This window comes from Linepithema humile, chromosome 3 (genome assembly GCF_040581485.1).
Source record: "Linepithema humile isolate Giens D197 chromosome 3, Lhum_UNIL_v1.0, whole genome shotgun sequence".
Lineage (NCBI taxonomy): Eukaryota > Metazoa > Arthropoda > Insecta > Hymenoptera > Formicidae > Linepithema > Linepithema humile.
In genome coordinates this window covers 26119083-26146357 of record NC_090130.1, presented here as the reverse complement: position 1 = coordinate 26146357, position 27275 = coordinate 26119083, and the positions used below count along the sequence as shown (strand labels likewise).

The window sequence follows — 27275 nt, the reverse complement described above, 5'->3', positions numbered from 1 at the left end:
AATATAATGCAAAACTTAAATTTCAAATTTTTGCCATAATTTAAAACTAAACGCCATTTATTCTAACATTTAACTGTTTCGAATAAAGCGCGATTAATGCGATAAAGATCAATATCAAACTAGCGTTCAACGTTACAAAAAGAAAAATAAATTATTTAATAGGAAAAACAAACAAAAATAAAATTTCCGATGCTGCAATACGTTTTTCAATAACTAGAAAGAAACTTTAAAATTGCTTTTTGTTCTTATGAGAACAGGCGGGCTTGCAAGCGACAAGATAAGGTCCTTGCGTTTGTTTTTCCGCGATAAAAAGCGAAAGCACAATGAATCAAGCAACTCGCGGAAACGAATAAACCGCAGATTTTCATTAGAAATCGATGAAATTTGCAATTCAAACTCGCAGTTGTTATTGCTCAAATAACGCAAAATAATATCTAAAAATATTTGAAAAATTTTTTAATTATATATTATTACACATAGAATAAAGCACAGATTTTTCTTCAAACATTTCCATTACGAATTAAATTAACACAATTAATTAATATTATATATTAATATTATTAAATGATTAAAAAATGTAATAATAATTTCATGAAAAAATAAAGATAAAAAAGAAGAATTACTTGCTGTGCTATGCTATATTATAAGCTGCTATCAAAATTTTGCAAAAGCCGATCAATAAATGACGGATAATCCATTTACGTAAAGCAGAAAAAATATTACGAGAGCCCACATACCCACCCGTTAAATGCAATCGTCATAATGCATCGTCGGAACTAAAATCGCTCGCGAGTAAATTAAAGTTCAACGTGCAGTACACGCGTGTTCATTCATAGAAAAGCGTCTGCCGCAATTTGCATTACAGCCATCTAATTTATCACGCGCTACGCCATTATGTCGGATCCACCGCTGAATAACAGTTAGGCTACTTACTAATGTACGAAGCATCTCAAGAAATGAGAATTCCAGCGGATTTTCTTTCAAATTTTCAAATTTACATTTGGCTCCACAAAAGTCAGTAGCTTAATCACAAAGTTATCTAATTAAAACGTTGATCAATAAAATTTTTATGAACGTAAATAAAAAGCTATTTATTTATTTCAGCCGAAGTTTACTTGAAAAGAAATTGTAGATTTTATATACCTTGAAATTTATTTAGTAAATTAAATCTGATAAGAGATAAATTGAAATTTAATTAGCATTATAACATTAAAAAATTTGGATTAAATTAAATTTCCACTGAATAAATACTAACATATATACAACTAGAATTATGTTCAGAATAAAGCATTTAAAATTTTTTTACCAGAAATATTTTTTATCAGATTAAATATAATACATATAAAATACATGTTTTATAATTTATATGTAATCAAACTTATCAGACTGACGAATTTTCTACATTGATAAAAATACTTTCAAGTAAATTTTTCAATGTTTTTCCATGTTTCGAAATATTTATGGAGATTTTATATTACATCTACAACTATAATGCTCTACAATACACGATGCTATTGCGTACTCGCTCATTTTACTTGATTATTAATGTGCCTGCATTCACTGCGCGTATTTATTTCGCAAGGCAAATCGCTCATTTCACGGAAATGCAGCGGCCAAACGCCAGCGATAATTTCTATCTAATATACTGATAATTAAATCTATTCGCAATGTGTGTAAGTTCATTCAGCAAAAAAGTGGTCGCACAAAGCGTGCCTTTTGCAAACTACTTAGTACAATTATGCAACAAGGATAAGCATGCGCTTTATTTAATGCGCATTAACTTTGTATAACGAAACCAACGGCTTTTTTATACAAAAAGAATCGATTACCAATTTTTTAAATACCTAAAATTATAGATATATTGAGAATTCTTGTGCCAGCGAAAAGATCGTATAAATAGTGTTCGTATAGTCTAATTTTTCATATATATTAAAATCATCAAATTTAACAAACTTCAGATAATATTATTAAATTGATAATATTAAAATATATGATTAAAGGTTAATTTAGACTTTTAAAAATAGGCTGCAGTAATACATATAACGACATAGCAGAAAAAATACGAAACGTTAGGAAAGTCGCCTGTTGCCGTAGTGAACGAATACACGAGTATATGAATGTAGTGCATAAAGCGTCATACTGAATGTAATAGCACAATAGTAGCAAATTCATTCTGTGCTCCGAACATTTGCGTGACAAACGTACGCGACAATGTTCTGTGTTGAAATTGACAATACTGATCGCTACAATGAATCTACTACTGGCACTCGACGAATGTTAAGCAAAATGTATTCACGAATATAGTAAATAACGATTTCACGCGTATATTTATAAATGTATTAGCGTATATTTTGTGAGTTTATATTAAAAGCCATCATTTGTTCAATATTTGTTGAAAATGCCCAAAATATTACTGTTTCGATTAACTAAAAAGCAAAATGTTCATAACGAATCAATAAAATATATCTGAATTTATTTACTTTAACTAGAATATTTAATCTATTCTTCCAAATAGAATCGTACCATTTTTTTCTCTTAATTAAAAATTCGAGAAATTTGTATTCTTTTTGCAGGTTTATGACATTTTGCTTTTAATTTTAATACAAAAAAGCGCACTTTGTAGGAATAGAAGAATAAACTAAACGTTAATAAAGCTACTCACTTTTCGCGACTGCCTCCAGCGATGAATCGTCCTTCCGAGAAAGAGGAGAGAGACGTCTACTTGGTTTCGTGCAGTACCAGCAGTACGGTGTGCAGTCCACCCTGGATAAACAAAAACACAAACTCACGACTAGTTCGATCTCTTTCTTTCCAAGATGGTATGTGTTTGTCTTTCGCGCGGCAGTATCACTCGTGCGTCGGTTTTCCTTTTTGTCGTATTCGCTCGCGAGAAAACACGCGGCGCGAGCAAGCGAGACGGCGAGCGGCGGCCGCAAAGGAGGAAAGTGTGGAGAGGGAAAGAGCGCGCAACGAGTACACGCGTGCGAGAGGGAAAAACGGGGAATGATGCGGCAAGGGGAGAGGGCAAGGGTACGACAGAGATGAGCAAAAAAAAAAACGAACGATACTACGCGAAGAGCGGCATGATAAGAAACGAGCGTGAGTTTTCTACGTTGCGAACGCGAGACGGGCGGTGGATCAAGTCCCGCCAGCGATTGTGCGCAATAATTGATCTATCGATGTTGATTTCGCGACGACTGTCCCCGTGCTTATCGTCGTTGACGTTGTTACATAGTTCCTGTATCACAGTCGCGTGGCGCGAAAAAACGGAACACTCCGAAAACGATTTTCAAAGTACGTGGCACGCTGCAGTGATTGCAAGAGAGAGATCGTCCTCCTCTTCCTCCGCCACCGGTATGTTCCTGCTCAGGATCCGATCGAGCAGACACTGACCCCACGAGACGACGCCGTAGCAAAGAAGAGAGAAAGGAAGAATGAGAAGGACAGCGAAAGGGAGAAGTACGAGAAGGAACGAGTGGAGAGAAACGCGAGAAAGAAACGGGACAGAAGTCGAGAGAGAGGAAACGATAAATAACTGGAGGAAAAACGGAGAAAAGGATGACAGGGGGGAAGCGAGAAATTAATAGTGGATTGTGACACGGTATACAGTACTCAAGATTTGCTCGAGTCTTCACTCCTATCACAACGTTTTTCCATGCGGCGTTTTGAACACGGCTTTTTCGGACACGCGCGGCTTTTAAAAACCGTCGACACGCGATCGGGAAAAAGGGAGAAAAGAAAGGGCGCTCTCCCGCTCTGTCGCGGTGCGCGCACTTGACTTTTGCGAGTTTTGCGTATGTTCAAACGCGCAGAGAGTGCACAATGCCGTCATTCGAGATATATATCGAATACGACGTGATCGTCGGCGACGGCGATGATGTGCGATGACGGCGCGCTCGCGGAGGCAAACGTGACAGCGCGTCGCGCGCCTGTTTAAAATATACTGAATATATTTTGACCGGAGCACTCCACCGCACTGGAGCTCCGCTCACGTTCGGGAATCCTCGGCCACGATCGACCGAGTTCGGTCGCTGCGGCCGAACAAACCGTGAAGCCCGGTCGACAAGTCCCGCGCCCTCACTCGATCGCTGGCTATGCATCGTGCAGGTCGATGCACCGCGCTCGTCCACGTTCTTTCGCTTCTCCTGTCAAAAAACAGTTCACATGTCGTCGCGCTTCCGATCTTTAGCACATGTGTCAATTATACATAATATATTCTATTTCTCTATATATAATCTAAATATCATTTAAGTAACATTTAATTTATATAGACAAATAGTTATTTTTTACATCCCTCCCGTTTTAGAAATAAAGTTTTCATTCTATAATAGAAACTATATTTTTAAATCTCGATTATGTTGCATCTCTTTTTTCGCATTCTAAAAAAATCAATTCATGTTCATTATTAAACTAATAAATTGCTAAATGCATATTATATAATTAAATCCATAAGTTAATTAAAATAAGTCTATGTGAATAAACATAAATAATCTCGATTTTACATCGATCTTGCATAAGATTTATATTACTATAAAAATTAATTTTTATATTTATTTATATAATATTTTTGTGCAGTGATATGTTAGTTATCTCACATTTTTTTCTCTTAGCAAAAAAAAGATTTGAAAATATTGTAATCTATCTCTCAACAGTGTAAAATAAATATTTTAATTAAAACGTCACGCTTTATAAATTTTATTCCGGTGACATATTCTTTTTCAAATATTTTATGCGAATATATAAAAGTAAATTTCATTGTTTTTATTCACCTAAAAAGTCTAAAGCACATTATACTCTTGCGGAAATATAACAATATTTATACAATATGCAAAGTATTATTGCAAAGATGTATATATAGTTATACTATTACGTGTCTCGCGATAAACGATACATTAACTGTGCGTTATTAATCATCGTCTCCGGTCACGAATGTAAAACGCGACAGTTTAAACCAGTTTCCACCTCGTTTAAAAGTACATTAAAATAACAGAACCGTGTCCTACAGCGTCATTAGTTTGACAATTGTTCAGTACTTCGAGAAACGGTAAACTCGCTAGGCTCATTAAACTTTCAAATACTGAATTGTTTTACGAATGCAGAGAATCGTAAATCATTTCAGCATGTAATTCGATTCTGATACGTATTTTGTTCAGAATGATATTAATCAGTTGATTTAAATTGATTGAAAACTAAAAGCAATTTTTTATTACTTGAAAAGGCATTTGTAATCAATTAATATATATATAACATGTTGGAGTTTGCGCATCTTGTGTGTCTGAAATACGCCTCGATTTTTTATCCTAAGATCTCGTCAGCGCTTGATCCTATTGACGCTAGCGAACGTCGATGTTATTCTGCTATCCCCTTATAAAGGCAACTCCGCGACATCGAAGCATTGTCGGGCATACACGTTTGCGTGTATACATTATGCAAATTGATTCCATCGATTGGTCGTCAGACTCTTCCCGCGAATATAGACTTGTTGCACGTTTCAGTGGCTCTATTCCGGTCTCTAAAGCGTGCTCTCCCTGTAACTTGTATTTTACTCTGAGAAAATAACATCGTAATAAAAAAGCAACGAGTGTAACAACAAGTTTCTTAGCAGCGTTTAAGTGTCGCTTTAACTACGCTGTAACATCACACTTTACAAGAATCTTGAGAATAGAATGCACTTGCATCTTGACTTCAATTGCGAAAATATGCTGAATATCTATCACTTTGACGAAATGTAAAAAAAAACGGAGCATTAATTTAATAATTGTATTATAAATTGTAATTATTTTATAAAAATTATACGCAACTTTATATGCGACGAGTTTTATATTAGTAAATTTCAAAATACGATTATTTTGTTATTTCTTTCTAAAAAGTAATAGATGATACGAAGAGACGAGATTGAAATTAATCTGAAGAATAACTCATTTCTACAAAAAATTACAAAATCATTAAAATCTTGTGATATAGTTACATGCCAATTTCTTTCTGTTCTTTATTCGTCGTGGATGCAAACAACGCTATTTCAGTACGATCGATTCATTGATGCTATCGTGCTATTTGGGTAGCATTTTTTCTGCGGATCATTTCGATTCCGCTATCGATTACTCGCGCGCTATAAAACCTGCAGCATTTTCCCCAAGTTTACAGATGATTAAGGATCGTCGTAATTATCGTAAGAGGTCTCTTCGTGGGAGCGGTGCTTGCTGCCGATTACTATGTGTCGTCAACGACGGCGCCGTTCTTCTCGCCACTAATGCGAGGGTCATTACGTCTGGTATGTAAGCGCCTCTTTCGCGAGATATCGCGCGTTTGCATGCACTTATATTTAACTTGGGGAAACTCGCATAAATGGAAATGAATGATTCATAAATGCCTCAATAATCGTCGTTCGATGGCTATTAAAAGATACGAGCTATAATGTAAAGTATCACTAATCATGAGATTATTATATCTTCTTATTTCTTTTAACTGCGATTTTATAGAATCGTTTAGGCAAATTGATAATCAATAGTAAAAATATATGCTCGACCAATTCAAAATCGATTTTTTATTGAGAATTTTATTGAAAATCATAAGTTATGCCAACATTTTAATTTTCGCCATTATTTTGGTTATAAAATACTTATAACCCTCTATCTTGTGTCTTCAATTAAATTTATTTTATCAACATATGACTTTTCAAACACGTTTTCCGCTTGTCAAAGATACTTTTTCCTGCTGATGTTGTATTATATCTGTATAAATTTGTAACAAATAAAATTAATAAGTGTTTGAAGAAAATATAAAAAAATATTAAACATAAAATCTTTCATTTCGTCATTCTTTTACTTTCCCGCGTTCAATCTTTAGTTCTCCAAGCTTTTCGCATTTAATATTTAAATCAAGAAATTCATATTGATTGTGGACGACTTCCTTATCGAATGAGATTTGAATACCAAAGATGTCGCGTGTCGACGCGACAGGGAAAATAATGAATGTCGATGACGCAGAGCTCCTTGTTGTTTCCTATATTTTCAATTCAAAAGCCGACTTTTGTTTTGCAACGACGTTTAATCCTAAATATGCGCTGTGAACACGCGAATACATTTCTCGCAAAAACAACCAGGAGAAAAAAAGATTACTGAAAGAGCAAGAAGACTTCAACGGGTTTTAATGCAAAGAATATAGTGAAGAGCAGTCATTAGGATCGCAGCAAATGATAGGTGGAATGGCATCATCGATCCTTATCGCGAGCTTGATTTCCCTAAAGAGAGTAACACGCCAAACGGGTCACTTTGCTACCGGTTACCCAAGAATCCTGCGGGATGATAATGAGGGCCTACTATCTGATGCCAAGTCAACCGACCATAATTGCTCCGTTCGTAATACGCGGTTGTCGTCTGCGCGATTAGCGCCGTCTTCTTTCGCGAGTTGTCCCAGCGTGTCGCAAATTGCCGGGAATTGGGTAACAGAGTACGAGTTCTCTGATAGCAAACGTGTTCCTAATAATCCTTTTATATTTACTGTACAGTGGATGACAGAACTTCTTTTCAGACTCGCGGAATTTAATAACTTTTCCGTTGTGACACACAATCATAGATATTTTTCGCAAGCAGATTTCTAATTAAATCTTCATTCAATTCTTCAATAGAATTTTAATGATTAATTTTTGGTAATTAAAAATTAGAATTAAAAAATTTCTAAAAATTAATAAGATTCGTAGCACTTGTATATAATTCTACCTTATATGATGACTTTTTGAACTGACTTTTTGACAGTTCACGGTATATTAATTACCTTAAATAATTAATGCTAACACTATAATACAGATGCATGTTATGTATATCAAGTTGATTGTGCAGCCACAGCTTAATTAGTGGTTCTAGTAATTGGATGTTGCAGGATTTTAATATAGAATTTCGTTATAATGAATATCAGTATAACGAAACTTCTTCAAAAATAACATACAATAAAAATCTGTGCCAATGCTTACAGGAATGTATGAATAAGTTAATACAAATTTTATCCGAGCAAATTCTATATTGAAACAAAATCTTTATATAATGTTCATGACAAATAATAATCATATTTATCAGGAAAAATTGTGGATAAAAGAAACAAGACGAAACTGTGTCCATAAAATTTTCATTCTTAGTACTGCAAAGATCTTTTTGTTTGTATATCATCCAAAATTGTTCTGAGTTCTTCATCTTCCAAACGTCCTTCGAGGCTCGGGATAAGAGCTTTCGCCTCTTCCGGAGTTTCCGGACACAAGTTGGCTAAAGAGGCAATTTCAAACTTGTGTAGTTTCTTTTGCATCAGCAAACTATAAAAAAAAAATATATATGTTTCAAGAGTTCTAGCATTAAATATTATGTTTTAAAATACTAAATAAAATAATTTTTAACATAATTAACAAACAAATAATAACTTACCTTCTAACAGCTGCGATTGTCTCCTTATTTTTCAACTTTCCGAATCGATTTGTGTATGTCAAACTCTTCATGAAAACCTCAGAAAATTCTTGCTCTTCTTCCGCCGATTCATTTTGAGCTTTTCTGTGCTCCAGCAGCATATAAACTTCGGAAATCAATAGTGTTTCCGCATTTTCAAATTCTACGACAAAATGTGTTGCTTTATATGCAACTGATAACGAATACCAACAAAAACTTCTTGTAGGGGGATTTGCAATTTACAAGGATTCGCCTTCTTTCACAAAATTGTCCAAATTTAAAAACTTTATTTATTAACACGTGTTAATTTCTATCTTATCCTAATCGCACAGAACAAATATAAGAAATATATATATATACATATATTAATATCTATTAATAGTTAGACACAAACTTTACTTTTTAATTTAAAAAATTGAAAAACTATAATGTGATTAAAGTAGAAATGTGTATGCGTGTGTGTATACGAAATTAAAGTAATAGATGTCTCTTGCGTGACCGTTGACAATCGCTGTTTGATGAATACATATCACATAATAAAGATAAAGTTCCTTAATATTAATATCTGCATTATGGACAAATTTTACTCTTAAAGAAAAATACTTTAATGCAATTATTCTTTCAATTATTAATTATTAAATGGTTAATTGGTTGATTAATTCATATAATATTCAAACTAGTCATTGATTCTGATCTCTCTTTAAAAAGAAATAAATAAGTACATGTATAAAACTTGGCGACTTTTTCTGAAAATATAAAATTCTTTTTAACAATAACGCACAAATTAATTTATGATATCACAGTATTTTTACATTATATTATATCTATAAATTATTTGTATACTACAATACCACGTTAACTTAAAGAAAAAAAATAAGTATCATTGAATCGGTTTATTAATATATCCCTTTTCCGCTAAGAAATCATATATTTTCCGCGTTTTATTTACGTCGATTTTCAGGAGGATACGAGCCTGTGCTAATCTAAGATAACCACACTTTTTATTTTCCGCTGTCAAGATGTGCTTGAATTCTAAATAGCTAGCAGGCACTACTCTAACGACGGAACAGAGATCTTTCTCTTCGGTGCTTAGCTTTTCGTATCCTGGAAGGCCCTTCACCAGCAGCGGGGGTGCGGGCTTACGCGACGTGCTCACAGGATTCGGACTATTGCTGCCGGCAGTAACGTCGGGCATCAGACTTCGCCAGCTATACTCCGGATTGTTCATGTACTGTTTCCTCTCGCGCTCGTGTTCTTGCCTCATCTTGCTCAAATTTTGAAACATACGCACGCTGTGGAAGTGTTTAAGTCCGTTGTGTCGAAACTCAAGTAGCCTATTGATACGATTTTTCAATTCGCCGACGCGATGTAAACCTTCCATGATGAAATCAAACTCCAGTCCATTTACGAGCTGCATAAATATCAATAATCTCTCCATGAGTGGCCGCGTTATCGTGTTTTCATATCTCTGTATCCACGATATAACTCTGCGAAACGCAATCAGTCCGTGCTCGCGAATGATCCTTTGTCTCCGCACGCGCTGCTTTAGTCTGGTGTTGTACGCCTGCACTATCGCCACCTGCAAAGCTCGCCCTAATTTGTATGTGTCGTCATTTGGCTGGAACTCGTTGAAATCGAGATCACACACGAGCAATTCCGCATGATTGTCGAAATTCACCAGGAAGTCAGATCTGGCCGCGTTGTAACCGGCCAACAGTTTACCGTTCATTGAGTCCTGGATGAATCTGGGAGGCTCCTCCAAATCTTGCAACTTGAATGCGTATGGGATCGGTTCGCAACCAAACAAGCTGACTGCAGTCTCTTGTATCTTCGGTAGATCTGGCAGAGTCTGGCTGTCTACGTAGTGCTGCAAATAATGTGTCTTGCACTCCTCGGCAGACTTTCCCTGTACCCTGTGTCCCACATCCACCCAATTTCCAAAGCCGCATTGCTGTATAATATCCAGCAATTCGAGTTCTTGTTTCGCAGTCCAACCACTTTCATCGATCAAGGGAAACTCATTCTTTATAATCATGTAATCATGATTATTCTTGTGCTCGTTGATCTCGCAGCCATTGGCAAAACAAGAGGGACATAGCTCAATATTGGTGCACATGGCACAACGAATGTACGGTTCTATGAGGACCGACCTGCATACGTGGCACGTTGAGTCTGAGGTAAGGATTTCGTCTGACTTTAGGACTGACATCTCAAATTCTACATCATGTGCAAACTTGTTCGTTGGACTCAATGGGCAGTCTGAAAGAGGAAAATCGTTACCTTAGCTCTCAGAACTCTCGGATATGCAGGCATTCTTGTACCACGTAGCAAGAAAATAGAGTCAACTCAGCAGAATTCTTTGGAATTACATACATATGTATATATAAGCTCTTCATAGTATGTTAAGACTTAGATTAATATTAACAGCACATTAAACTTAAGTTTCAAATTAATTAATGTTACATTTTTCAGAAAATTAAATTAGATTATACAGTTGCAACGAGACATGTTAAATATGTCAATATTAGACTCATTTGCTGCTCTAAATATTATCAGTGAATCTCATGACTTTATGAGACATAAAACTTTTTCCTTCCAAGATTAAATTGCTCAAATTATTTACATTATAAATTTACTACTAAAAAGTTCTAATTGCTTATCTAGCAAAACAAAATTCAATGTTTTATGTCATCAAATAAATCATTACATTTCGTATCCTCCTTTAAAACGTGTAAAATATAAAATAACCTAAATGTGTTTTTACTCTTTACGCTAAAGCTTAAAATATGGTTATAAAAGCCTCTATTTCTTAACTTTCATCACCAAATGACTAATAAATATTACACATACATAAAAGTGAGGTTAGCTACGACATGTTTGCCGGTTCACATACAGTTAGGAAATGCGTGTACCTTTTGGAAACTGCAAATCCGCCGCATCCTCCTCTGTCATATCCGTGAGATTAGGATTAGCCATATTGATTGATATTTATTAAATATGTTTTGTATCTTGTTACTGATCAAAATAACGTTTCGGCACGTCCAACATTCGTTAATCACACTCCATTCATTCCGAGTTGCAGAATGCATGGTAAGTCAGTGGTCACGTGATTTATACAAAGCACTGTAAGGATTGAACAGTAGCGACGCCTTAAATGACGGTAAGCGTCGGCAGTCTGTTCAGTGGCGCAATCACGTGATCAAATTTGGAATGAATGCTCAGAAAAGATTCATGGTATTCAGTCGATATATAAATCTTTTATATTTTTTATCTAACACATGCTTTTAAAATATCTCTAAATATCTCTAAAAGCATATAACAAAAGAATCTTTTCTAAAAATAAGAATTCCAAATATTTAATTCACTAAATTATTATAATTTAGTGAAAATATATAATTTTTTTAAATATATATAATATTCTTACAAATATATATATTTTTAAATAAAATTTTTTTAAGAATATTTGTAAGAATATATTTTTTCAGTAAACAAGCAAATAATATATATAAAATTTCATCAGTGTTGCGGCAGATTAGCGTTAAAAATTCACGTGAAACTTATATTCTACTGGCAGAGCTTGTAGAACATAAACATGACATGACAAAAAAATAAATGACAAAAATCAAAGAGATTTACTGCTTTGTAATTATTCAAGTGGCACATTTTGATCATTGCCACATAAAACGCAGACATTATACCACATTCATCCTGGGCAACAATAAACCAGTTGCCGCGTGAAGATGCGGGATAATTAAGGTCAAACGTGAAACGATAGCATCAGAATACTTAATCGAGAAAATCCTCGTTGAAGTCATTAAAATGCACATTGTCGCCTTTCAATGAGAAACAATGAATGTGGGACCATGAAACAAAAATTAAAACCTATCAGTCATGATAAAAGAAATTATGTAGGTTGCATATCATTATATTAATTATTGTGTTTTCTAACTTTCGCCTAAAGACGAAGCATTTCCCTTATTGTCTATAAATATCGCAAAATCGTGAAAGTAAAATATTCTCGCGAGAAATGCGTAGAGCAAAGTTTTTAACAATAAGAACGAATAAGTTTGTTTTAACGATATATTGTCGCCAGACAAGTAGATAATATGTGTGAACACTAGATAACATGCATATGAATACAGATAATAAATAAAAATATTCCTACATCATTATTTTTCCTTTGAGCAATTTATTCGCAAAAATAAAACTTTATGGTAAAAAATATTGTAATTAAAAATAAAACTTTATAATATGTATATACGTATGCGTATATCACAAACATTTATTTATCCGTAAATTTATGTTTAATACGTAATTTAAGTATTTTATAGCATTATAAGAGGTGCTCTGCACTTGTGAGAGATTTATAAACATAAAATAATAATAGTTTATGTGAATCTTTTTTGAATATTTTTAATATTTGCTTGTTTCATTTTTATTCATTATATTCTTTTATGCATTGCATCGGTGGAACACTATTCAAATTAACTCCTTCGTAGCAAACGTGTACGGATAACAACGACATCATTATGCGCACATATTAGCCGACATTTCGTGAAAGTGTCGCGTAAAACACGTCTCAAACATGCTAACCAACGGCTTTCTATGCCGAGGATGTGTCACTTATGAAAAGAATAATTAACTCGTGAAGCTTCATGACTTAAAAAAAAATTAATCTCCATAACACCGTGAAAAACATACATCAAGTTACTTTTAAAATAGAAAAGAATTTAAAATAAAACTGCAAATTTCTCGAATCTATTTCTTTGATATTATTGGATTAGTGTTAAATGTAGTATTCAATTCATTTTTTTATAAACAATGCATACGAAGAGTGCATTAATGATTACCCGTGCGTCCGCATTTACAGGGAAATTTCACGACCCACCCAAAAAAAATATTGAGAATCACAATTAATTATATAAAAAGTAAAAAGTATGCTTCTTAAATATTACAGAAACTTTACTATTAAATGTAACAGACACACAACCCTAACAGCACATGACATCATTCGAATATTCTATACTCATACTGTGAATATACGTCATATACGTAATATACTGAGAATATTCTTATAACATCTCTTATAGTATATTATTTTTCGTATATTCTCAGGACATATTTTTAATATCTCTGATAATATATTATTTCTCGTACATTCTCGTATATTCTCAGAATATACTTTTGAATTACGCAGAATAATAGCTATTAACGGATATGTATATATATGTTGCTATAGCAACGTCACTTTAGATACGTCATTTCCGATATTGCCGTTACCGGTCTTTTTCTCCGTATGTGGTCCTTTCTTCCATCATATCAGAGGTAATTATCCTTTTTCTATTCTATTTATTCTATACATTATATTCTATCAAACATAAAATAACATTTTTTGTATTTATTTTTGATAATTTGTGTGACATATTGTGCGTCTTACATCTCCTTTACATCTTTCTTTCTTTCTTTACATCTCCTTTACATATTTGTTTTAATTCATTTATAAATAATGAAGAAATAATAAAAATATGTTACTTTTTCAGGTGTAATACGAAAATCACATGATGTCACAGATGAGCAGATCTGAGCCCCAATTAAAATATGGTTAGCTCATGCTAAAGAACGTAAGGAGAGAGAATACCGTAACACCATACATCAAGAATAAAGAATAAAAAAAAATTAATATATATATAAATATAAATATAATGTAAAAAAAATATATAATAATAAATATATATTTCTAAAACGTAAATATTACACATTAATATAACCTAACCTAATCTAACCTATCTACAAATATATATATTGTATATATATGTATATTGTATATATTGTGTGTGTGTGCGTGTGTGTATGCGTGATATACCAATAACATACTCGTGAAATTCTATGGATATACTAAAGGATATTCAGAGTATATACTATGAATTATAATAAGTGGGACATAGGAACATTCTCAGTATGTACTCAGTATATCGTAGTACGTATATCGAATGTTCTGAAAATGTACGCAATATACTTTTATGATATCCTCCGAAAATTTTCAGAATCTACATGTGCTGTTAGGGAACGCACTCTAGTTATAAAAATTAATTTTACAGATAAAAAATTGAATTTAGATTTCTTTCTAAAAATTTATAAGACGTAACAAGTGTTATTCTATATTGAAGCGATTCAATTGGTTTCAATCGGTTTGAAATATTGTGTTAGAGCGCGAGGAGTAGGAACCATTTACATTTTGCTCCTTTATATACATATCTCACATGCGCCCTGCGAGTATATCCCGAACTGCGCCGTCATTCACACGACGCGTGTCCTGGAAACAATAGAAACTCGCACCATACACGATCATTCGCGATGGAAGTTTGTTCCGTATAGTTCTCGCGCTAGTGTGCATTAATACGCGAAAAGCTTGCCACACGGTCGCGACTGCCGGAAGTATTGACGCGGTGTCGTGTGCGGGAAGAGTCAATTTCCGTGTTTTCGACACTGTACGTGGCCCGCTTAAAAATGGAGATAACGCATTATGCGGAGCCGGACTTCTCGAATGTGAGGACGCTGCACTTCCGTGAACTGATAGACAGGAAGGACGAGGACGTCCGTTCAATACGAAATGATATCTTCGATGCTGTTTACAGAGTGACGACTGTTAAAAGGTAAGATATAATTTTATTTCTCGACAAAATCAAGAAAAATATTCTAGAAAATTGTATGCAAAGCTTGAGAAACTTTTTGCAAAAGTAATCATTAATTCTTTATCGACCACTACAAGTCATGAAACAATGCAGAAAGCCTAAAACCTAAAAGAATTTTGAGAATTTATCCTTAGAGTTCCAACACGTTTTGTAAACAAAATGATTCTTTACGTCTTTCTTTATTTTATTGGAAAACCTTAGAATATCTTTATTCATTTCAATTTTAAAATGGATAAAATTTACATCTTATATAATTATATCTACAGCGTGATTTGTTCTCAACAATAAATTATGTCGTAAATTATAATACATTTGTAATGTAACTGATATATCGACAAGAAAAGATTTCGACAATAACTCAGCCAGGTTTTAACAAAATCTCATTCTGAATACCGATTGTCGATGTCAATTGTACACAATTCGACGGTTTAATTATTACAGAGTGGTCCGTTATTAGTATTAATACAATCGGAAAGTGAAGATTCGACATAAAGAAAACAAGTCGAGAATGTAAAATAACGAACAACCCTCACAGTATTTTATCTCTTTTCCAGTTATATAATAATAACGGACTGCTCCGCACAAGATAAATACCTTTGCAAGAGAAGTTTTCACTGAAAACATAAACGACCTTCTCTCATTAACTAGATTCCGGCGAGATATCAGACTTTAATAATGACAACGAAGAACTAAGTTATATTAACACAATTATGTCTACCTAATGAACTACCCGTAACACTGCTATTTTATCGGAGCGTCAGCATTAAACGAGTCTACCTAATTGACACTTATTGTCAGTGAACACTTTGAAATTTATGGCGCTCCTTAAACATGTATATATCTACAACTGTTGGTTATTGCCGGCAGTAAACTGTCAAGAATATCCTAAAGTCAGTTATATTATTATCTGAGCCTCTCCGTAAAAGGGCCCGATGAGCCTGATGAATCTAAGCAAGTATGCTTATAGATACTATCACGTGCTTGTCTCTCATCAAGCAAAAAAAAAACACCTTTCTCTCTATCTCTATCTCTCTCTCTTTTTGATGGGATTATCGGACCTTTTACGGTTTACTTGTGACTTCAATTTATCTCAGTACATCGCCGCGAGGCATTTTCATGTAACGGTGAATGCGCTAACGCCAGTCGGTTCCAGCACAAGTGACTTCATCTCGCAAGCAATTTACAGCCGAAGCTGCATACCGCCGGTTAGAATTTTCAACAGAATGTATTCACAGAAATCCACAGATTCTTAAAATTTTTTGCTTTTAAAACTCGCAAAAAAATTCAATTCTTTTTTTTTACTAAACTAATACTTTTTGCTAAGGCTGATACTTTTAGCAAAACTGCTTTTATTTTGTCTACTACTAATTCTAAATTTTTTAATGTAATACTCCAATCCATATATGTATACAAAGTATAATCGAGAAGATAATGATTTTATATGAAAAAAAAGTTAATAATGTAAAATAATTCTCTTTAGAAAATTTTTTTTCGTTTCAAGTAAAAAAATACTGTAAAGATTCTTTGGATATGATAAAAAGTTAACGCTTGTACAGTTAATTAAAAATCTTGCACTTTTGTATCTATTATATTGACTATGTCCCCCTCTGTAGAACATATATTATACTTCATTTATATGAAAAAATCTTCTGCATTTTGAAGAGAATGTAATTCTATCACGATAGTGTAGAATTTTGAGAAGTTCTTCGCAAAGAATCGTGGAAACTATCAATCATGGACCTCAGAACTATTCTCATCTAAATTCAGACAGGCAGGTACTACTTAAGATAGATGATTCAATTGATTCTGTTTAACAAGCATATAATCTCCTTTTAGTTCGCGATCGCACCATGAAGTCGATCATAATATTATGCTCGTCTATCAACGATCACAGACTTTATAAAAATTCTTCCGAAACTTCCCCTTAAATGATTATCTAACTTCCTCTTTAAATATATTCACAATCGTTGGCAAACGCCTTTTCAATTTTATTATAGATACAAGAAAATTTAATAAAATAAAATTAATAGAATGAAAAATAAAGTTAATAAAATAGTATTTACGTATAAAAGTGGATTCAAAAATAAAATTGAGCCGATATAAAAACTTGTCATTGTTATCATTCTTTATAAAAAACAAAATTTTTATAACTTGATGTCATTAATGTTATCTTAAAATAAGCCTTATTAAAATGACGCTGATGAATATTCATAGAATGATGACTTTGACTGAATTCCGCTTATGTTCACGGACGTCATGATTATGTGGCTCCAACGCAAATTACGATTTACGTAAGCTGTCGTGATCGATGATAGCGAGGTCGACTTCGCCAAAATATGACCTTCAATGAATGCATAAATAGAATGGCGAGAAGGCAGGTGATCAAGATTGGAAATGTATTTAGATGTGTACATTAAATGATTTTGTTGTTGAGATAAATACTCGGCTAATCAACGCTTAGATAAACAGCGATCATCAACAGATCTCATTAAGAATCATGTTTCATTCCACACCCACTATATTTTCTGGTTTTTTGTTATTTTTTATTTGAAATTTTTTGTCATTGAGAACTACTCTCGAAAATAAATTTTCAAATATTACGTTGTTGCATATAAAATATCACATTGAAAAAATTTTAATTCTATAACGCTTTTTTATAAAAATATTATAATGTATATTATAAAATATTATATATTATTTCTTATATAATCAAGTATTATATGCAAAGTGTAGAAAAAGTTCCTGATTTTCTAAATATTCCAAAAACTAAGCATTTTCAAAGAAATGTTAAATACAAAAGTTAGGTTTTAAATGAAGACAAGAAATTTAAGTTAAACGAGAAATTTTGGGTCAAGATCCAAGATTCTTCCTATCCTGTATATTGAAATAATATAATTATTTTATAAATGTATGCTGCATTTTTTGCTTTTAAAATGCTATTTATTAAATTACAGTAAGTGTATAAAAATGTAGAAATTTAAGAAATTTGTATATAATTTTAAAGTCGAATGTAGTATTACAGAAATAGTTCCTGAGAAAAAAAATGTTCTTCAAAGTGAAAGAAAAGAGCGTGTATAATCTTTTTCCATATAAAAGACATGTAATCACATATTGCATAGAGTTTTTTCCGTCACGTATGGCGGCGCTATCATTATAATAATTCAAAGGGAATAAAATGACGTTGTGCAAGTTACACATGACGATAAAGAACGTGAAACTACTTTCACCTGCTATTAATCGACAGCAAACCTTTTTACTACTACTGTTCGACAGATTAAAGCAGCTTAGAAAGCTAACAGCAGAATCGACCATGCGCGCACAGTGATTGCCGTAACTTTATCTATACAAAAATAACTAGTTTTCATGCTTTAATTCAATACTTAGCGTAAAATATTTCAACCTGTTTCCGGGTTTTTTATCTAATATGTAGAATAACGTTATGATATAAAACAACTTTGCGTAGACGTATATGAAGAGTATATTTGTTCCATTTCTTGTATATTCATATATTTAACTTTCTATATACTTATACGTGAGACAAAAATAAGAAGGCCAAGAGCCGAGTCTTTTGTCTTCTCCATAATGACGAAGTCTTTTTGCATGTAATCTTACGCTGAAAAATGAGGTTTGGGTAGTCGGTAACTAACTGTCACGTCCCGGAAGTAAGGATAGCTCTAATTTTGTTGCGCAACGTTAGTCATGATTATCATGCGTGCATTCGGTTTGCTCTTTGTGTGTAGACGAAGATATTAAACACTTTTCATGGTACTCATGCGTTACCCGATACAGTTCAGAACATCAGCTTCAAAACAGCGCTTCAAATGAAAATTGTAGAATTCAACAATTTGCAAAATATAAAAATAACTTTTTAAGAAAAAGAAATTTAAAAACTTAAAGTCTTACAGTGAAACTTATATAAAAATATAAACATTATAAGACTTAATTTTTGGCTCCAGTCATATTAAATTAAAAAAGAAAAATTGTGCCAAACGTTTCTCCTTGCACTGTACAAAATTAATTTCAAAAAAATGATTAATTTAATTTAAATTTTTTCGCGCGCTACCACTTGCGTATATTATTGAACACGAATATTGTCATACGAAAAAAACTAATTTATTTCGACGTATACTATTAAAAAATTAGCATAATTTCTCGCTTCTGACATGAGTCATAAATCAACGTGTCTGAAATAAAAATGGAACCCACAAATAAAAAAAAATAGAATTGTTTAATAAATATCTTACATCTATATTTTTAAATAAATTTTGCATTGATTATTAACGGTAAATGTGCAAATGTGCATTTGCCAATTAGCTCGTATTTAATCATTTATGCATATATTGCACGCTGTTAATTATTTCTGACTACTGATTTTTTATACTGTGGAATAATAAATCGTAACAGATCGATATATAGTTATCAGCAAAAATTTGCCTGTAAATATCGGTAAACGATCGTAAGATGTTAAGACTTCGTAAGATTGTAAGATCGTAAAACTTTAATCAGGGGAGAATGCTTATGGACGATCTTCGATAAAACGACCGCTGTGCACGTTGGCTGAGCCTAACGGGATAACTCGATAAACATTTGTCCATCGTGATGACGGTGCCACTCCTAGTGGACTTTTGCATATGTGAAGCTGTGCGTCTTTTTTGCGTGTAATGTATACAACTTGCGTATTCTATATATCGCGCATATAATTAACCTGATCTGATTTTATGTGTATGAGGTCAGATCCTTCGAACTAGTTATATCGTTAATAAAATACCAAAAGCTAACAATATCTCTTTATAATATTTTCTTTATTTCTAATTATTTATTTATGCGTATTAAAATATGTTTCAAAGAAATAAAGAAAGCTCTTTAATCAAATAAAATAAAGAAGTTTTATATAATTTTAATACATTGAAATTTAAAATATAATTATATAGAGGAAAAATACTTTACTAAAATATTTTTTTCTGAAAACAAAAGATATCTACTATCTAAAAAATCTGAGAAAAATACATATAATGGAAAGGCTCATATAACTATTAAATGTAATATAATATAAGAGCATCAAGGGCCATGACAGATAGGGCGAACTTCTTACGACGACTCTTGATGCTCTTATATTATATTATATTTGATAGTTATCATATGAGCCTTTCCATTATATGTATTTTAAATGACGCGTCTATCTGCTACAGAATTGTTTATTTCCTAATCCAGCGAGAGATAAATGTTAGAAGCGTAGGGCTTCCGGCAAGCGGAAGACCCGGGTTCAAATTCCAGCTTTATCCACTCGCGCCCTGATATTTTCTCTCTCTCCCTTTCCTTTCAATAATTCCTATTAGTACATTATGATTCTTCATATATGAAAACAATGTACTTAACTTTTTATACACTTTATGTATCTCTATCTGAGATCGGTGTACAATTTAACTGTCTCTAATTTAGACAAATTTATTTCCATAAGAAAAATTAAAAATTTCGCACTAACTTCCTGCATCAAGAACGAAACGGCTCTTCATGCTCTTATATTATATTATAAATCTGAGAAAAATCCAAAATTCTTAGCTATTTTTTTCTATTTAGAGAAATCAGGAAATCTCGAAAATTTTTATCGTGACTCAGGCAAATTTCTGCTGAAAATGCTCGGAGAATTTTATTTATATTTCACAATTGATTAATTAGTTCTTTTCATTTTTCAATGCTTTTTAAAATTTTATTTTTTGAAACTTGTGTAAATCCTCATTTCTTTCTTCATAAATATGAGTCAGAAGAAGCTGATACAGTAAACGAATTCGTAAATTTGCATATAAAAGTAAAGTAAATACTGTATTTTTTCCTGAAAATTTGATCTGAAAATACTGGGAAAATCAGGGAATTTTCGGGGAATTTTTTCCCAAAGTTTGATTAGACATCTTGCAAAGCCATTTATTGCTCATGTAATATGAGCGGTAAATGTAAATATGTAAATATATGCAAATTGTAGCCAATAAATTTCAAAAAATTTCAAAAAATTTCAAAAATTGCAGTATATAGCGGTTAAAAATTGTTGTCGTATATTTCACGTGTGTGAATAAATATCTAAATATTTAAGCGAGAATATCGATTAATACCGAATACTAATATTGCTAACTGAACGCTAGAGTTTATTATCACCCATTTGCATTGTGACAAAGATACTAAAACGCATGATTTAAGCTACAGCATGTTTTAAAACACGTTATTTATTGTTTTATATACCGGTTTATGATCAGGGAAAGCAATAAGAGTCTACCGATTTCTCAATCTCAGGTTCTAATAACTTATGATTGGCAGTAATTCTTGCGATTGTTATATATGGCAGCTGATACATGTCAGTCAATATCGATGATGACATGATCATCGAGTTCCTCTAACATATGTGTATTGTCAAGACACATTCTTCAGATCATAAATTATTTCAAATTATATCATAAATCATCAAAACTGATCGCTAACAATATTTAATAAGTTTATCATTATTTGAAATTGATAAAAAATTAGATTTTATTATCGTAAAAATTTATCATTATTTAAACATATTATCGGCATTTATTTAAATATTATTTAGATATTTAATCAATCAGAAATCAAAGGTACCAATTATTGTTAATTGACAAATTATTTTCTTTGCATGCAATAATTAAATATAAAGATAAAAGATTTTAATTAAAAAAAATTATTATTATGGTAAACAATGTAACAAAACAATAAGATTTAATAATCAATGATAAAACATGAAAAATTGATACTTTCTTCCAAGCAAGTCCATTTGCAACAGATTGCAATCTTCTCATTCGAGAGAAATAAAACTCATTTAACCGTATCAAAATATCAATATTATCTTTAAAAATTTGACTTACTTCCAGACGAGCAACTTATATACCAGCCATGCAAACACGATAGCTCAGTTACTAGCTTTTCAAGCACATCGACAAGTACATATTTTTCTCATTTTTGTTTATTTGATTATCGTTAATAAACTGGTTTGCGCCGGCGACCGCCAAATGGAATGACATGAAACGACATGAAACACTGACCTGTTGACTCTGTTTTACAAGTAAGAGATTACTCGAAATGCGCGATAAACAATCGTTACGTTGATTGATTATATGAAAGAAGCGATTTATATTAACGGCTTCCTGATATCGTTCGATAACGCGCACGGCGGTCCGTCGCGATATTAGCATATTGATCACGAACGTGTTCACCGATGCTCGGATCACCGCCTCGGGAGTCACAAACAAATCGTCGCGCCTGCCTGTTGCCGGATCAGAGAAACGTATATATATTTGCGTTATAATCGAAACTGTTATAACTGTACTCCGGGTGTCAACGTGTACATTTTCATACCTGATTGCGTAGCGGGCCATTTCACCAATCGCCCGCCGATCGTGTGCGAACCGGCGATACAGGAAACCGCGCATATCATGAAAATAAAGGACATGTTTATGTGCGATTATCCCCGCGGTCGCGGCATATATGCTATATCTAACTTCATAGAACACAGAATCGTCGTGGAATTTGCACTGCTTTTCAATCTGCACTGCATAGACAAGATTAGAAATTCAAACAATAGTCAAAAATACGCAGAATATCATGGAATTTGCATTGTTTCCCAATCTATACAGCATAGAAATTATAAATTCAAATCAGATTCATCAGAATTAATCCAGATTGCAAATTCTAATATAACACTTTTGCTTCAATCTCGATAAAAAAAAAAAATATATATATATATTTTGCAATAAAAATTATGTTTGATTTAAATTTAAAAGTTTTTATTTTATTTTGTCTCAAATAAAAAATTAAAATAGAAAAATCCACGAAATTGTAAATAACGCCAATAAATAAACATTTTAATAATATGTTAATAGAATTAAAAGCATTTTATATCGTTCCACTTTACAGAGAAATTAAAATAATAATTTTTTGATGCTTTGCATGGCACATTCGAGTCACATAACTAATGTTAATATGTGTGTCAATAATCTGTCTTGCTAGATCTGCGTTCTGAATCAAAGCGCGTCTGACATATCGATCTTTTTAATGAGATACTAACGGTATTTCGTATCTCTCTATCTCAATCGCTATCATCTTTGCAGAAATAAAATTGTTTTTTTATTTAAAATTATTAATAAACGAAATAAGAAATCAAGAAATTTATATTCACACGAAAGATAGCAAGAGATTTGACTTAACAAATCATAAATTATTCATTTGCAGATAGATGTTAGCAAAAAACAATTAATCCCCAACAATTTTTAACCATCCATATTTAATTATCGCGCTATCTCTCGTCAGTAATCGATTATACGTTAATTTTACTATATTAAGTCTCAAAGTATTTCTTATCTCGTTAACGACTAAGTATTTCATTTCTTCATTTTGTTTATATCATTCATATTCTATTAACATTCAAAATTATGTACATGCAGTAACCAAAGAGACGCAAAAATACGAATTAACCCTGAACAAATCTTGTCTGTAGTACAAAGATCGCGACAGCAATTAGAACGAATGTCTCGTGTTTACGAGAATCGATGGTGTGCGTTCTATTAACTTTTTCCCCTTCGATCTCGCCATTGTAAGACATCAACCGATAATCAAAGGAATTTCCTTAATTAATATCGACACACTTCCACCGTACACGGTTCACTGCGATTTCACAGCAATTCAACTTTCGCCTTGCAGGCGTTTCTTTGCACAAATTTACCGAAGCAATTCTCATGCAGCTCAACGACAACGATGACGGAAGATGAATGTTGTAATGATTCTCAATTGGATCAATTTATCATTATCCATAAATACTTACAGGGACCGCAAGTTGTTCTAAGTGCTTTATAAGACTAATCGATCGGCTGATACGGCAATTTGTAACAATAATTGCGCGCCAATATGTTTTTATCCTTGCTTCCCGTTCAATACAACATAACTTCGAGACAATTTAATCAATATCCAATGTAATTTACTTCGAAAACAACGCAACTCAAGTCGAATGCTATTCAATTTGAAAAAACATATTTGTCTCGTGGTGTTAATCCTTTGAATTTCAGATTTAGATTGCGCTACTCATTATTATTATGCAATGAAACAACGACGAGATTTTATTTTTATAAAGAATAAATAAATAGGTATATAAAATAAGTAAAATTTAATTGGATTCAACGTCTATGCATTGTACGTGATACACCGGGGATTCAAAGATTTCCAACTCAACCGTGTCAGATATTGTGTTAAACAAAGTGTTTTCGTAATAAACGAACACAAAGAGAAGTGTAAAAACGCTGAGAAATTGCAGAAACATTTATCGACGAGCGTAAAGATTTCCACGACGTTTCTGCACCACACCGCGTAACCTGATTAGCATACGTCCTTGGTCATTGCCCTTAATAAAACTTATACAAGTTATACTTGTAAAGAAACTTTGCTATAGAGAAACGAAAGAAGGTGAAGGATAAACGAGTCATCAACCGCGATCGTGCGTATCGATTGTTTCCCATTAAAGCAGTGTGCTATTGAAACTCGTACAGAATTACGTGCAGAAGATACGTAATTCTAACAAAACAAAATTTATGTAACACGTGAACTACTAAAATTAAATAATATTAGTCTTTTGAAATTATTTTAGATATTAGAAGACAAAATTACACAAACATAGCATAATGTAACATAAATTGTGATATAGATCAAAATTAAACGATTAATCTGTTTTTATTTGAAGCAGTAATTTCAAACTGACGAACTCACTTCACTTATCGAAGCTTTCTTCCTCTCCATCTCTCTTTCTTTATGTAACATAAGAGAACACGATCGTCTAAATTCTAAAGTTATTGAGCTAAAGTTATTGAGTTTGCGAAGTCATATGTCAATCATCGCGGCGAACGATTATATGCATGTCTTATGTAATGTATTGAAACTGTACTAACTGGCTTTTAATTGTAAGCCAGAAATTCCATCCTTGATCGCAGGCTGTGTTATTGAAGAGTTTCGAAGTTGTTTCTGTGTGTAACGGTGGACTTTACAATACACCCGCATAATGATTTTAAGAGCAGCGAGCCCACTTTCCAAACTCGGCCAAATTCGATAGCGGCGCACCGCTATTGTTTAATGAGTAAGCCCATTCGCTGGACATTAAATTTTTTTAACTCATTTCCATGAGCACAACTGTTTTCTTACAATTTACGCTATTATTAAATATACTTGAGCATCCACTGTCGTCAGTGACTCTGCGCAAGTTTAGGACTCTTGGAAACACTTAAAATAAATAGCATTGTTAACAATTCCTACAATGTCGCGTCATGTAAAGAATTTACGTGCAACTACGATTATATGCTTGCCCTAATAGATTCCACAAAATTATTCCCTTATCGGACGGACATGCGTCAGCTTCGCCGTAACGTTTCTTTGGCTAAATCCATAAATCGAAATCACCGAGCGCAGTAATAAGGAAGTATCTCCTTGCTATTCAAATCGGTGCACTGAGTTCGCGGATATGCTGCGTACTCAGAGTTTAAGTTCATTGTCGAAGAAGTTTCTGGTTTAAATCGATTTTCCCGAAAAGGTTTCACAGCTTAACCATAAAAATTTCTTTAGATGTAAATTCACGCTATTAAAATTTTAAGACTACAAAGAATACTGCGCGCTTTACTCAAAATTATATTATTTTCTTCCCTAACGCTGCGCGAAACAATAGAAACGCTCAATCGTTTCGTTGCAAGACTCGGAAGTTTGTTTTCGTGGAAGTTTGTCCGAATCGGGAAAAATATTACACGCCACAGGAACTCGCGCGCGCGCGAGAAAGAGAAAGAAGAAGAAAGAAAGAGAGAGAGGGAACGAGAGGGAGGACGAAAGGGAGGGGGAGAACGTTTAAATACGAGTAGAAGCGCACGCACTCCTTCAGTACCGCGCTAACAGTCCAAAGTGATTGGTATTCGGGTGTTGCAGGAAAGCAGCGAGATCCTTTCCTTTCATCCTCTAATTTTCTTTGAAAAGAATCAAACAAAAATAAAAAATCACAAAAAACTTTTAATGTTGATGGGAACTGCGCGGGCCTTTTGGCTGAATTAAAAGCTATAGACCAGGAAAAAACAAAGGACGAAAGTGTGTGCATGTGATTAGTGAGATTATGTGCTCGGGAGAATCGAGAAAAAAGACACAAAGCAGAACATAAAAGAATACTAATCTAGTCGCGATGACCAACAGCATGAAGCAAACTGTTATCAAGTAAGTTGTCGTAATCGTTATATCGGAAGCAAGTCCATTATACGAGTATTTGCGATTGTGGTATTTCTCGAGTCATTTTTCTCACCCCAAGTTCAATCTCTCTGGAATTTACTGACTAATAAGTATGATGCAATTTTCGCGACTGCAGCAGTGCGATGCAATATTTTAATATTGACCTTGTATTAGAAGTGAATGCAGAAAATAATGAGTGCTACTTTTTACAGAAGTAAGAAATCGTCTTTGGAAGTCGATGATACTAACGGCCTTTACAAAAATATACTTTTTATTATTTACTTCCATGTTTTGTAATTTATATTGATAGCATTTTATTTCGTTTTGAAATAAGTACAAAATTTAAATAGTATTGCATTGAGCAACAGTAGTTGATAATTGCAAAAGCTTACAGATATTTTGCATGTATGCTCTATAATTTTGAGATGCAAGAAGAAAATCTTATTTTTCATTTTATTTAAAGAGTAAACTTTATTTTATACACTCAATACAAAAAGATAACTTTCTAATATCTTTTCAACTTTCATTTATACATGAAAAACTTTTACATTTATATTAAAAAGACATATGTTCAATGATCGCAAACTGCTGACTCGTATCGGAATATTTTTTCTATGTTCCCTTTTCCCCCTTTTTTTATTATGTTAGCCAAGTTTTATTTTCACTCTGGACTATACATTCCCAACTTATGTAATCTTTTTAAAAACTGGTCGTCCGGTGAAACGTGATGAGATCAATCAGAATGAAAGAGCAGAAGAGTTAAAAGTATTTTTAAGTCCGATAACGAATAGCGATTATTATTAGTCAAAATTCAGAGATATCTTTAGAGTTTCATTCTTCTATAATACTAGATGTTATATCAATAATATTTGATAATTCCTAATTTAATAAAATAAATTTTAGTTTA

At 32.9% G+C, this 27275-nt stretch overlaps 3 protein-coding genes across 11 annotated transcripts in view; 1 reads left to right on the top strand and 2 right to left on the bottom strand.

The window, feature by feature from the left end:
• The window catches only part of Pde9 (phosphodiesterase 9), a 191068-nt gene that overhangs the window by 138434 nt on the left and 25359 nt on the right, over window positions 1–27275 (bottom strand). For 4 of the 5 annotated variants that reach the window (XM_012369106.2, XM_012369105.2, XM_012369111.2 and 1 more), the window contains exon 1: window positions 2663–3918. The gene's annotated coding sequence lies outside the window, so the exon portion shown is untranslated. Of the gene's footprint in view, window positions 1–2662; window positions 3919–27275 lie in introns of those variants that run through there. The other variant, XM_067351562.1, reaches the window with a different exon arrangement.
• LOC105673465 (DNA-directed RNA polymerase II subunit Rpb4-like) lies at window positions 7997–12389 on the bottom strand. Of its 2 annotated transcripts, XM_012369120.2 has the most exons (3): window positions 11342–11548; window positions 8412–8592; window positions 7997–8302 (listed from the first exon to the last, which is right to left on the bottom strand). In XM_012369120.2, exons 1-3 carry the CDS (start codon window positions 11403–11405, stop codon window positions 8128–8130), a joined length of 420 nt encoding a protein of 139 aa, XP_012224543.1. In that variant the 5' UTR covers window positions 11406–11548; the 3' UTR covers window positions 7997–8127. The 2 variants fall into 2 exon arrangements, with proteins under 2 accessions (XP_012224543.1, XP_012224542.1); XM_012369119.2 differs by lacking the exons at window positions 7997–8302; window positions 8412–8592 and adding an exon at window positions 8715–10688 and having other exon boundaries at window positions 11342–12389.
• Window positions 14732–27275, top strand: part of Nep2 (Neprilysin 2) — a 37029-nt gene continuing 24485 nt past the window's right edge. The window contains exon 1 of one of the 4 annotated variants that reach the window (XM_012369115.2): window positions 14732–15082. In XM_012369115.2, coding sequence (XP_012224538.1) covers window positions 14937–15082 — 146 coding nt within the window. In that variant the 5' untranslated portion in view covers window positions 14732–14936. Of the gene's footprint in view, window positions 15083–22171; window positions 22191–26020; window positions 26357–27275 lie in introns of those variants that run through there. The other 3 variants (XM_012369114.2, XM_067351564.1, XM_012369116.2) reach the window with 3 other exon arrangements.